At 35.0% G+C, this 14478-nt stretch overlaps 1 protein-coding gene across 1 annotated transcript in view; it reads right to left on the bottom strand.

The window, feature by feature from the left end:
* LOC139960068 (von Willebrand factor A domain-containing protein 3A-like) overlaps positions 1-14478 on the bottom strand; it is a 38248-nt gene that overhangs the window by 20077 nt on the left and 3693 nt on the right. Inside the window, exons 4-18 of the mRNA XM_071958118.1 lie at positions 12206-12330; positions 11084-11179; positions 10259-10313; positions 9415-9516; positions 7910-8016; positions 6633-6758; positions 5901-6009; positions 5105-5170; positions 4454-4585; positions 3781-3919; positions 3236-3339; positions 2363-2538; positions 1508-1627; positions 1115-1189; positions 904-998 (exon numbers count right to left, since the gene is read on the bottom strand). Of these exons, the coding sequence (XP_071814219.1) occupies positions 904-998; positions 1115-1189; positions 1508-1627; positions 2363-2538; positions 3236-3339; positions 3781-3919; positions 4454-4585; positions 5105-5170; positions 5901-6009; positions 6633-6758; positions 7910-8016; positions 9415-9516; positions 10259-10313; positions 11084-11179; positions 12206-12330 (1627 nt within the window). The remainder of the gene's footprint in view (positions 1-903; positions 999-1114; positions 1190-1507; positions 1628-2362; positions 2539-3235; positions 3340-3780; positions 3920-4453; positions 4586-5104; positions 5171-5900; positions 6010-6632; positions 6759-7909; positions 8017-9414; positions 9517-10258; positions 10314-11083; positions 11180-12205; positions 12331-14478) is intronic.

Genomic DNA, 14478 nt, shown 5'->3' on the forward strand with positions numbered 1-14478 from the left:
TATTAGAGACACAAACTTCTTAGACCAAATTGTCCCCATATGAATAAGTTTACACAAAAATATATGCTGCCTTCATAACCTCGTAATCCTAGTCAGTACAGAGGGCCTAAACTGCAATAGGATATCTCAACACAACATACAGATTAAAACCTTGTGAAACTTTCTGATCTTTCATGTCCCCCCTAGAAATTTCCCTTTTTTTTGTCACAGGAATTGGTAGATCCTTGTTAAGTGCTGTCACTTTCAGATTGGTTAAAACATTTCACTTTGGTCCATAAGATCAAATGTGTCCCTTCCTGCCTATAGAACACACAGAAATAAAGACTGACTGATTTCCTAATTACAAGGATAAGAAACCTGGTCACTTCAAATTTAAACATTTTCTTGAGTCATTGAGTAAAAATTGCAACAGGCTACTACTACCTGAATGAATTACATATGCTAGAAATGGCTATCCAGGAAGACCTGTACAGGTGTGTTATGAACATATTGCAGCTCATTAACTAAAATATACGAGGCATGAAATTCGGGGTGGAATTGACATAAATTTCTACAATTTTAAACATCTTAAAGGAACAGAAGAGGAATCTCTTGTCTATCTTGAGTCACCTGATAAAACTAACTTGATAGAACTAAACCACTCTACATTTAACAATGACACGAAAACCTGAAGATTTCGGGCCATTTTTACAGCCATCCCTCCTGTGAGGATAACATGAATTTTGGCAAAAAAATCTCTTTTACAAGCTAAGAAAAACATTCATCTTAGGATTTAGTATTGTGATAATTTACTTTTGAGCCTTTGTCTCAGCCATTGTCCTATATTATAATCATATACTCTTGTCCTTTGTCTCTTTGGGGGGGGGGGGAAGGGGGGCTGTCTTATTTCAGCCAGATACTTACCTGATGATTTTTTCCTGTCCTCTTCATTTTCTAGCGCTAATCTAATTGCTGACATGAGGTTCCTGCTACCTGTACATTCAAGGCCCAGAATCCACCTAGAGAGAGGGCAGTATACAACAATTAATTGACAGAATCCTTTGTAAGGTTATCTTGAGCCACACTCTACACAAAAACTTGCAATGTCAGAAAAGAGAGAAAGCAGGCAACTTACCTCCAGGCATTTTGAAGATTCTTTTCTACAGGTTCTTGCAGGCACGGTCTCCAGCAATGCGCTTCACTTCCAAACCTTGTGAAATTGATATAAGTGTAGAGTCATTCATTACAAAGTCAGTAAATAGCATTAAAACCTGACTGACGTATTTGTTAAGTGACATTACTCCTCAGGAATTGGGCATGACCTAATAACGATTAGTTTACTTTATTAGTGTCAAATCAGATTAAAGAATGGATCCTGCTAAGATCGAAAAACATCAGGCATTCTTACTCTTGAAATAGGTGAAAGCGAGCAGGTTTACGCTATCCTAAAGGAGGATGTTTGTAATGTACCATCAGGCTTATGTTACATCCTATGATATAGATTTAAGAGATATATTTGATATCTTACCCAATGATATTGAAAGCCACCTTGTTGATGAGTTGCTGTTCTAAGAGAAGCCTCAGAGAGTGTTGAATGTGAACCAAGTAGTTGATGTTAGAGAGAGATAGGTCGACTAGAATAACAATCCTGGAAGGACAAAGTAGAATAAAACATAAGTCATGTACAGAATAATAAAAAAAACAGGGGAACATATAACATAGTAATGGAAGTTTGATTTGTTCATGCACTATGGCCGAAGGATCATTTGGATGTGATTTACATATGAAAGGCATTATTGGTCACCTAGCATTGTTTGAGAGGTACCAAAGTCATGTCATTACAAAAGAATTACAGCCATTGTCTTTATGGCTTTCATTTCTTACCATATTTTCCCCCTTTTCTTTCCTGTTCACCTCCAAACTGTCAGTCACTTTCACTATAAAGGACTAGTAGTATGAGTACGACAGCGTGAGTATCAGGACATGTAGAAGTACCCTTGTTATGAGTACTGAGTATTAGGCTCTGAACACTAGAATGAGTACTTAGTCCTTCACTAGTACCCAAGCTAGATTCTACAATGCCTGAGTACCAATATGAGTACAACAGCATGAGTATCAGTACATGTAGAAGTACCCTTGTTATGAGTACTGAGTATAAGGCTCTGAACACTAGAATGAGTACTTAGTCCTTCACTAGTACCCAAGCTACATTCTACAATGCCCGAGTACCAAATAAAATGTCCCATCAAATGGCTGATAGGATTTGTACAACTGTATATATCCTGCTAACAGAGCAAGAAAAAGTTCTATAAAATCAAAGAAATTATCAGTGAAAATTATAATTAATCGTAAACTGTCAAATGAGATTGCTCTCCAAACCTACTTTTTCTCCACAACTGTCCCAAAGAGACGTCTGCTGTCCTTTGAGAGCCAGTCTATCCGTCTCTCGTAGAGCTTGACCATAGCTCCTAGCTGCTTCTGGTAATCATATAGCAGGGCCTGATCCACATGTAAATTCCTGATGGTCCCATCGTGCCACTCAAACTGGGTCATGGCTTTCTGAAAGACAAGGGTAAATAAAACAGCAGCTTGAATCAAAACTATCAGAATTTTTGGTACAGTTATAATAAAGAAATCTTTCTTGAGAAAGATTTGCCGAACAGTAGTTCTAACAGTCAAGTAGTCCTCCTAGTGCTAATAGTCTAACGACTACCACACTGCTAATTACCTAATAACATAGGTAACATTAAAATGAAATACTTTATACCTCAAGCATCCGAAATCTCAGAGATTTCTTTGTAATTGGAATAAATTCTACCAAGCTACTAATTACCTAATATTTTGGGAAAATACCTCACATGTCAGAGAGATTCCCTAATAATTGAGATAAATTCTGCCATGTTCCTAATTACCTTATAATGTAGGTAACTTTAAACTTAAAAATACCTCCGGTATCTGATATCAAACACATTTCCTTATGAATGGATTAAATTCTACCACCCTGCTAATAAACTAAGAATTTTGGTCACTTTCAAAGTAAAATACCTACCCCTGTGTCTGAGATCAGAGAGACTCCCTTTCAATTGAAATAAATTCTACCACGCTGCAAATACCCTAATAATGTACCTAACTTTAAAATGAATCATATGCACACAATGCATCTGTGGTTGAACACATTACCTTTAAAATTGGAATAAATTCTACCACACTGCTAATTACCTAATAATGTAGGTAACTTTAGAAACAAAATACCTACCTCATGAGTTTGAGAACGGACAGACTTCCTTATAATTGGGATAAACTGCTCGATTGGAGCAAAGGCGTTGGGAGCAAGGACCTGGTACAAACTCAACTTCTTGGCTGTTGAAAGTAGAAAGACAAGGAAGATATGGAAAACATTGATACAATCAAACAAAGCACATCATTATTACATTTATTATAACATTCAAAATAACATTATTTATAACATTCAAGAGAAAGCAGAGAAAAGAAACAAGGCAGACAGAAATGAGGAAGGAAAATATGGAGACAATTTACATACAATTAACATGCAATTTACATGCAATTTACATATAATTTACATGTAATTTACATACAATTTACATACCATTTACAAACAATTTACATGCAAAATCTCTAAAGTAGCAATTCGATCACTATTTCCATAGCAAAATAATTTTCATCTGGGTATGGAGAAATATTAAAATATCACCCATTGCTGACACCTTGTTCTGCTACTTGAAAGCTCCCTTACTACATGGGAATTAAGGATATATTAAAATGGCATATTAAATTTTATACCTTTAAGACCGTTCTGCTGGAGCCATTCTGCAGATGTCTTAGGAAGGAACGATGGTTCCTCTATGACAAGTGATCCCGCATGATTGGGCGGTCTAGGCAGAAATCTCGACTGAGGAAGCTTCTGAACCTCCAAAGATATCTACAGGGAGTTTAAAACACCAGTATTATGAATCATCATATCAAAATAATATGCAAGATGTATTCAAAGGGAATAATGCAATAACAGAATGAACTAAATAGTGATCAAATACACACAAAACAACAGCTGAGAAGGGAATTGTAAGTACATCAGAAATTAGCCGAGAGGAATTTTAAATTGTAAGGGAGACAAATTTTCCATCAGCAACTTTAATATAATATATAGGCAGTACCCTTAAAGATACTGCTTGCTTTTCATTGCCACAAATTACTTAACACATTTCCATTTTTAACCAGATTCTCTCAATCACAGTAAACCCCAAGCTATGCTCTGTATGCATGCTGCAACATATTTCTTTATATGTCCTCCAACATATCTGTAACTCGCTTTTAATTAGCCTTTACAGTTCATGACAGAAACAACTCCACCTGATTCTTTACATGAAGAATATGAGTGTTAATCACTACAGGTAACTCTTTAGGGTAACTCGAGAGATAACTCAGGGGGGATACACACTGATCCAGAGTTACTCACCTCATTCAATATACTGATAAGTGCATCTCCCATCATGCCTTGCCTCATCTGTTGAATCTTATTGATGACATCTTGAGCAGTTTTGATCTCTCGAAGGAGTAACGCGATATCTGTACCCGTGTATATTTGCTCCTGGTAAAGGAAAAGCATGGAAATTTTGTTACTAATAGAAACAAGTTTCATCATTACATTTCACTGAGGAAACTATTTGTCTGAAAAGTGTCTCCTGCAATAGTAGTGCAGCTGCTACATACAATTCCAAGGAGCAACAAGACGCATCACTTGATGCTACCAAAGTTCATTTCATGGCTGCTTGGCTCAATGAGGATCACTTTAACATTATTTGGAGAATGTGGTTTGCTTAAAACTATGAACATCATAGAAAACATTATTTCAAAATCACTCTGAGAAGGCTCATTAAAGCTTGTTTTAATTTTCCTATCCACTGTGACCATTGTAACATATTCTACCAATTTTGGGTCACAATAGTTTGATTTTCTCATTTTGAAAGCACTGTGGAAAACAGAAACCTCATGTTGTGAAAGTTTGATCTTTTAAATGGAGCATTACAACAAAGATCCTTTACTTTTCTACTTAATGATACTAAATGGCCAAATAATTTGTTTTAGGTTGTAAAATCTGCATAATTACCTCATTACTAGACGCATATACATGGTAACGTCCTCCTGATATTTCAGCTAGTTTGCGTAGTGTCATCTGTGGATCAAACAAGGACATCAAGTAGGTAACTTGATACCTGGCAGCTGGTAGACATCAGGTAAATACATATCAATTATTGTGATTTCAGGTGGGTAGATATTACATAAGGTGATATTTGGTACGTACATATCAATGAGGGTGATATCAGGTGGGTACATATCACTTAGGGCAATATCAGGTGCATAGATATTAAATAAGGTGACATGAGGTAGGAACAGAATAATATGGGCGATATCACGTGGGTAGATAGTAAATAAGGTTATATTAAGTATGTACATATAAATTAGGGTGCTTTCAGGTATGCACATATAAATTAGGGTGATTTCAGGTAGGTACATATCATTTAGAGTGATACCAGGTGTTTAAATATTAAGTAAAGTGATATTAGGTATGATCATATCAATTAGGGTGATTTCAGGTAGGTACAAATCACTTAAGGCAATATCAGGTGTGTAGATATTAAATAAAGTGGCATGAGGTAGGACCATATTAATGTGGGTGATATCAGGTGGGTAGGTATTAAGTAAAGTGATATTGGGTACTTACATATCAATTAGGTTGATATCACATAGGTGCAGAGAAAATTATGGTGATTTCAGGTGGGTATTTATTAAGTAAGGTGGTATTATGTAGGTACAATATATGCTCAACAGGGGCAAGGGACAACAAAATGCCTCCCTTACCCACTCTCAAAGCAATCTTTCACCAGTTGGTGGTGGATACTCACATTAGTGAGATGATTATTACAATCAAATGCTACACAGTGAAGAGGGACTTTCCATCCAGCAATCTTCTGTTCAGTAAACTCTACCAGATGTTCAGATTTTTGATCTGGGCTGAAAGACAGAAAAAAAAGGACAGAGTTCTTCAGTTCAAGCTGAAAATTGATACATTTGTAGAGCCGCCGCATTAAAAGCAGTTGGAAAAATCCTTCCTATGTGCTAAGATTTTATCACTTGAAGAATTTCTAGTCTAGCTAGATTATCAACATATAACTAGAAAATTGTGAAATACCCGGTTTCCATTTTAATTCTGTAATTGTATGCAATACACAACGTTAGCAAAAGTGTGGGTCCACAATTGTTCATTTCAAATATTTTCATACAGTTCATTTCCGGGAAAATACATTGTAAAATGAAACATCACATTTTCATTATTATATAAATAAAATATAATATTGTCATTTCATCTGTGTGTTTGACAGGAGAGGTTTTCCTCAACAGGTGTCATGTATAATTCTGTTGAGAACATATCATTTTGTAGCAGTTTTCATAATTTAGAACTGACAATCCCTCTATAATTACTCCTTTAATATCTGGGAGGATATTCGGAAATGGGTGAATCAGGCATATATCTCCTAAAATGCCAGTTTTCAAACAATGAAAATGTCACGAAACTTGGTAAAGGAGTAATTTAGTGGGGGAAAAAAACCCTGAAAAATACAGAATCTTTAACTTACCAGTTGCCAAGAACGAGAACAATTGAGTCAATATCCTTCATCTGTAATACTTTCTTTAATGCAGCTAACAGATTGCAACCTCCGGTACCTTTGAAATTAGCCACAAATCTCCTCGCTTCATCCAGCCTGAAAACATGGAGGAGACTTGTAAATTAAATTTGTGACGAAATCTGCATACATCTCAAAAAAGAAAAAACTAAACTCAATGAGAAATGTTTGCTTCATCTTAATTGAAGTAAAACCTTGAACATTGGTACATGCGAAGTTCATTCTGCACCACAAAAAAAGGAAGAAAAAAAACATCTTAGTGAATGTCACGGCCATGGCATACATACTGAAAGGTGAATGCTCTTCTTGATAAGGTATCAAGTATTTCTCCAAATGAGGTCGGTGAAACATTGCTTCAAGCTCCCTGCGATCTTATTAGCCTTGATTTCACGGCACATTTACTACTAAATGTGCGATACAAATTACTGATACAAGAAAAATAAAATAATGTAATCCGAAACGGAACTGCCATGAATCAGGGAGTCAGTGAATAATTTTGGTGTAGCAGTTGTGAAGGTTCTGAAATATCGTACAAATTACTGGTACGAGAAAAATAAAATATGTAATCCAGAATGTAGCAGCCATGAATCAGCGAATAATTTAGTGTTCAAATTTTTGTGCAGCAAGTTTTAAAGGTTCTGAAATATCGTCTCATATAAAAGACTATATTTCCCTATGTATCAAACCTGCTTTTACATCTTTGAAATTGTATAGTCCCCAAAAAATGCTGAGCATTTTGCGATGGGATACTGTATAAATTACTCCCTGTGAATGCACCACTGGTCGGGCTCTCAACTTCCTTCTCTTCATGAGGGATCAAGCTGTTTCTTGCGCAAGACCACAAAACTAAGATTTTTTTCTTAAAAGAATTTGTTAGTTCAGCGTTCTAATAAATTCCTTTTAAGTAGGAGGAAGTCATGAAGATGAAGAATTTCTCATAGCAGTGTGGAATGGTTATTGTTTGTATATATTAGTTATTGGTATATATTGGTTATTGTTATTGTTTTATATATATATTGTTTTATATATTGTTATATATTGTTTTGTTTTATATATTGGTTATTGGTATATATTGGTTATTGTTATTGTTATTGTTTTATATATATATATTGGTTATTGTTTTATATCAAAATACATGTTTCTGACAGAGACAATATTAATGACGTCCTTATCACAAGTCACAGAATACTATTCAGCTGATAAATTAAATAAGAGATAAAGACCCTTACAGTCTAATATTGGTGAATCTGGGACAATTCCAAAGTGCATCTACTGACGACCCAAAGGATAGAAAATACAGCATCTCCTTGTTGTGTAACTGCTCATCAATCAGTTCCTGAAAAATGAAAGAAAGAGAAAACATTTAATACATTATCGTAAAAATAGAATAGATTTAAGCAGCAATTCTGATTGGTTCTGGGAAACAATGGACATTATAGTCTATTCCTGTAAAAGATGTAAGCATGTGAGAAATCAAACACTTAACAGAACAATTTTTTGAAAAGTGCATTTTGGGTTAAAAATGAAACAGTCTGATGGTGAAATGATCTTCTCTTAGAGACAGACAAGGTACCTTAAAAAATAAGACCTGGTACCACCAATAAAAACACTAGAAGAAAAGAAGGAATTAACTTGAACAGTTTGCAAATGATACAAGAAATCATTGACATCAACTTTGTGGGACACAAAATTTCTCTATATTGGATATAACAGTTCTAATCTCTGTCATTAAGAGTTGTCCATTAATGTAAGGACATAACACTTTTAATTAGACAGGTGGGGAGGGTGGAGGGGGCAGGCGGTATTTTCCAATATATGTGTGAATAATACTCGTTTGGCTGAAATGATGTAAAGTTACAACCAGGACTCAAAATTTAAACTAAAATAACTTAGTGTGGTGGCAATAAGCATTAAAGGAGTGTGCAGACCCCTGAAACTAAAAATAAGTATGTTAGCAAATTATCTTAAGTCAATACCCTTAATTCAAGGACAGAATTCAATCAAGTGATCAATATCTGCATTGTCTGCAAAAATACCTTAGACGTAATAAAATGAGTAAGATGAGTTTCCCCAAAAACTGTCAAGAATGGCCAAAAAATGTTACTTTCACCATTTTATTGAAAAAAAAAAAACTGTGTCGAGAGCAAAGAAAAGACGAAATTTGAGCACATGAATTTCTTGCTAACATTAAAATGTCCCCGTAACAGTATGGCTGAGTTTTGAGGGTGTGTAACTTTAAAAAAGCAATGATTCAATGACAACATGCCACTATTAAGCCCCTATGACCTCTTTATTTTATACAACACCTCCTTCTTTTGAATGCAGGTCTACAGGTTGTTTGTTCCACTGCACCCCCTAGGGATAAAATCCATAAATGGAATTAAAAGACTAAATGGCAAAGGCATTATCCTGTTATGCAACTTACCTTTGTATCAGGCTAATAGATAAAAATAGGTGTACTGTATTGCATGAAAAAAAAAGTCAGCCTTACCCAATTATTGATAACAAAGTTATACACAAATTGCTACATGGTGACAGAATGAGGTACTTCTTTCTACAAATTTGGAGTTCTTCTTTCTCCAAATGTGGGGTTTTTTAAGTGAAAAACAAAGCATATTCTGAGCAGAGTTCAAAACTAATAACCATAGAGGCATTGTCTGCAAACAATGAGCTGTGGCAGAGTTAAATTACAATGTTACTGTTTTTATCATTTTTTGCCTCTTTTTTGTCTTACCAGCAGCGCTTCCCTGAAGATGCTGAGTCTGCCAAATCCACAGTTAGCGTCTGAGCTGTCCAACACCACTGCAACCTTCTTCCCTTTCACCATTCCAAAAGTCTTGATAAGATGTCAAAGAGAGAGAGAGAGAGATAGGGGGTCAAAATGTTTTAATATGATACCATTTGATTACAAATAAATGTTTGTTAAATTAAATACCAACTGAAAATGATTTGGTGGAGATTTATGGTGATAACATGGAACAACACATTGTAGAGAAAAGGGAAAATAAAATGTCAGCACCTTATGGTATGTGAATATGGTCATCTAAAATATTGTATAAGATAGCTGCATATATTTATAGGAATAACAAACAATACGAATAAACAACTATGCTGCATTGAGTGAAAGGCTGGATCTCGAGTGAGATACAAAACATTATATTAAGTTACTGGTTGGAAGTAAAACTGCCAATAGTTGGATTTTGCAACACTTTAGGTGATCATGCACCGAAGTAGAGTTTGTTTTGCTCGAAAGCTCTGCAAAATCCAAATATTAGCAATATTTATATATATCTATAAATATATTTGCATACATCTAAATATACATATTGTAAGAAAAAAGCAGCCCACATGTAATTAATAAACAAAACTGAGGAGATGACAGATAGAGTACTGAAATGTTTATGAGTTTATCAGAATTTTTGGTTTCCCAAAAACATTCTTTCAGCAATTCCAGTTTATAAAGAGATACATATCAAAATAACCTATATGAGACAAGAATCAGGTACAATAAGATAACAAGAGCTAAAACTAAATATTTCGCTTTTTTAATGAAATTCAAATCATATTTTTCCGCTTACCTTTTTGCTTCCTTTCAATAACCATCGTATTCTGTTGTGATACATCTCTATAGACCTGAAAGAAACAACCCAGGAAAAGACAAATTGTGATATTGACGTAATGATATATTTTGATATAAACAGTAGAGATTGCAAAGGAAATAATCTTCGTTCTCTCTACACGGTGGAGTCGTCTGTATCAGATAATGATAAGTCAAGTAAATAGCCTTTATAGGCTTTAACAGATATAGATAACTGACTGTGGTTGAGAGGAGGGTGATGAACAATTTGCAGGTCTTAATTTTCTTCTTTGCCTTGAAAAATAATAAATGAGGGATAATCCAGGGCTTAAAATATTGGAAATGCAGCCCAATTCTTTCCTTCATACAAATACATGGGGTGAAATTCTGCTTTCATGTTTTTCTTTGGAAGAAACAAACAAGAAGTCAGAAAATGGATATGGTTGTGGCTATTCACAGATAAACAGTGGCAAAATTAATAACAAGCAAACTACCAACTTTATTATACCTTAGGATCACAAAAGCAATGTTACAAAATTAACGATGAAAATTTCGGTTCACAAGCATCGTTTCATCAATGCTACTCAACTCAGGGCTGATTTTCAAGGTTGCCCTTCTTTCTTGTTACTTTTTTTGGGTGGTGGGATAACCAAATCTATCAATGAGTGGAATATCACTTTCTTGATGCATCCCACACATTCCTCTGACTGCAAAATTGACTAAAAGGGAAAATCCCTACATTGTAAAAAAAAAAATATTAGAAATTAAATTTTCATACAAATCTCTCCACCAGTATGAAATTGTATCATTAATGGTATGGACTTACTCATATAACTTGTATTCTACTTCATTAACAACGCTCGCTTCAAACGAGAGGTGTCTCCCGGTTAGTACACTATTCTGATCATTCTTACCCTCTGACCTGTTGAAATCAATAACATGATCATATATTACAAATAATCTTTAAACTATATAGCTTGTCTCAATCAACAGATAACTATTATCTAATTGGATCAATACATTACAATACTACAGATATCTCTTCTGATAAATCAATACAACAAAATGAAGCAGAAATGCCTTTGATGTATCTTTGATGAATCAATAAAAATAAAAAAAAAGCAATACTGCAATTTTATCTCTTCATCAATACAATCATAACAATATGTCAAAAATGTGCATAGATGTTCTTTCTTGATGAATCAATATCTTTTAAATGAATCGATACGTCATAATATTGAAGGTATCTATATTTTCAACATAACAAACACATGTCTCTATTTTATGAATCCATACATCACATTAACATATATATCGTTTTTTCATTAATCAATTCATAACAAAAGTGCACATCTAATTTGATCAATCATTACATCATGTGCAATATTTCAGATCATCTTTATTCAATCAAATCAGTTGTAATATTATACCCCAGTAGTAAAGAAAGTTGATATTTACCTGTCTCATATACACATACAACTAGCTCATAACAATTGGTAACATTCTTGCACTGCGCCCCCAATGACCCCCCCCCCCGAGGTTCCACCCCTTGGAGGTTCACTACCTTCATCTTTCCGATCATACACATTCCAAACACTTATACTGTAGCACTCTTTCTGGCTGAGTGAAGTACAGTAAATACATCTCTTGCGACTAATCGACGCATGAATAAACTTGAGACATCCATCTGATCCATAAATACATTCGAATACCTCAGACCTTCATCTTTCCCATTTATTTGATAAGACAGGCTGCAGAGCAAACTAAACCAGCTGCTACACATCAGAAGAGTGATAAATGACAAGAACTTGCAACCTCTTAACTCTACAGATGAAACATCCTATCCATGCTGAGAGGCAGAGTAGCATCGCTTCAACCAGTTTTATGACAACCTCAATTTGTTCTGAAACTATTTATTTATATTCTGTATGCTAGCTATTAAACCTACCTTACAACCTGTCCTTTCCCCAACAAATCTTTCAGAGTCAACTTGAAATGTTGGATGCTATGATTACCCAGCCAGTCCTCCGACGACTGGCCTTCGTTAAACATCGCAGACATATCTCTTGCTCTCTGTAAAGGAATGGATACAACATACATCTGTTATTGACTAGTAAAACATGGATTCAACTAATTGTGTGACTGGTGAGCTGTAACACACAGACGCAAACCACAGTATAAAGTGCGTATGGCAAAAGATTCTTAAATGGCTTCTAGGGTTGGGCGATATATCGAAAATTATTATTATCGCGATAATTTTTTTTCAAGACGATATTTTTTGAGGATTGAACAAATGACGATAATTTCTTGTGAAAGAAATTGGAAATAAGTGTGGATAAAAATGCGATTATCCTTTCTCCGTTTTATGTGTAAATGTTTATTCTAGCATTCCATGGTTAAGAAAGTTGAAACAAAATAAAGTTTATCAACTTCATTTACTGACTTTTGAACTTCGTAAAAAACCCGTCCTTTACAACATTAACTGTATAGAGCAAAAAACCTCGAAAATCAGTAGAGAAATTACCAAATGTGCACGAACATTAAGTTGGTACACCTTTCAAATTTTACGAAAGATCGAGCAAAATACTTTCGAAAAATTCACGCGAAACTGGCATATCGTGCTAAATGCAACAAATGTCATGTAAACAAGGCTCTAGTACACCCATTTATGAATAAACCATACGACCACATCTGCTGTTAAGCGGGGGAAAGAGAAAGTATTTTCTAGAATTTCCACAAAAAAAGGAAAAATAAATATCCTACCATAGTTAGGAGTATAGTACATAGCCTAACCACTTCGTTGATTACGAATCTCACGTAACAACAAAAACACAACTAATTGTATTTTGCGAAGTTGACGTTTTCTACAAGGACATGGAAACAATATTTAGCATTTAGTTAATCATGCCAAATGGCCTAAAACATGGGATTGCAAGATATACTTTCATAAAGATGGCCATACTGTAGCTACTGGGGCATTGATATCGTGCTGTCTGTATGGTATAGACTGTGCCTCGTGTATCATGGGGAACATATTGTTTTGTTCATGCGGATGAGTCGGTTGGCTTGAGGTGTGTTTTTACCTCCATGGTTTTACCTACCTTAATGTTACGGGGATATAAATTTTCTTAAACGTCTAAAATAATATTTCGCATAACTTTACAGATCCTTTACTGACTGACCTAATTAATTCTAGAGTGGAGGTTTACTCCATAAAGTTTTTTGGAAACGTGCCAAAAATGTTAACAAACAGATTTTAGGGGGGTTGTTTGGCAATTTACCTGAGAAAATCCGCAGCACATGTACAGTAGCCTACCGTGATATTTAAGTAGGGGTAAACACTGCAGTTAACTTGTAAACTGATGTACGTATTGCGCACGCTGTTCATTGTTAGGCAGTCTAGAAACGGGGCTTTGTCGAACATAGTTTCTTTCATAATATCGTCAGTTTTGTAAGTTAAACTTTTTAAAGATTGTAAGACAGATTAAATCTCTTTCATTTTATCACATAATATAGCTACTCTAACTTGTCATTTTCAAATTTTCATCAGTTTCGTGACAATTTATATTCAAAAAGTTGTTAGTATTTTGAATCCTCAACTGCGAGTTTGTTATCGCCAGACACGCAAAAATACTAAAATTTTCCGGGGCCTTCGCCCCTGGACCCCACACAAGGGGTTCCATCCCTTAACCCCACTGGGGCCCTAAGGCGGGCCCCTTGACCCCACGCCATTATGCTCACACGCAACAGGGGTTGGTGTGTTCGCTGCGCGAAAACACCGGTGGTAAATCGGCAGTTGTTTTTAGTGTGTTTGCGAACACACTAAAAACAACAAGGAAAAATTATCGTAATTATCGAAATATCGCGATAATTTTTGAACTATTTATCGTGACGTTAAAAAGCAAATATCGCCCAACCCTAATGGCTTCTGATAACTTGATAATAAAACGGTATGATAGGGCACCAGAAGAGGTTAATACTAAACTCATTCAGGAACAATATTGCAACAATACAATTAAGGGCATGAAACATTGAAGGTTTTGAAGTGAATGAAAAATGAACTTTTTTAATGAGGGGTCGTCAAAATGGCTATTACCACAATGACCTGTACCTTAGATAGAGGGTTTTCATCTATGAGTGGACTTAATCAGAATAAGGATGATGAAAATTCATGTTGGACACCAATGAAAATGATAGTAGTAGATACAAAAAAAAAAAAAA

This window comes from Apostichopus japonicus, chromosome 19 (assembly GCF_037975245.1).
Source record: "Apostichopus japonicus isolate 1M-3 chromosome 19, ASM3797524v1, whole genome shotgun sequence".
Classification (NCBI taxonomy): Eukaryota; Metazoa; Echinodermata; class Holothuroidea; order Aspidochirotida; family Stichopodidae; genus Apostichopus; species Apostichopus japonicus.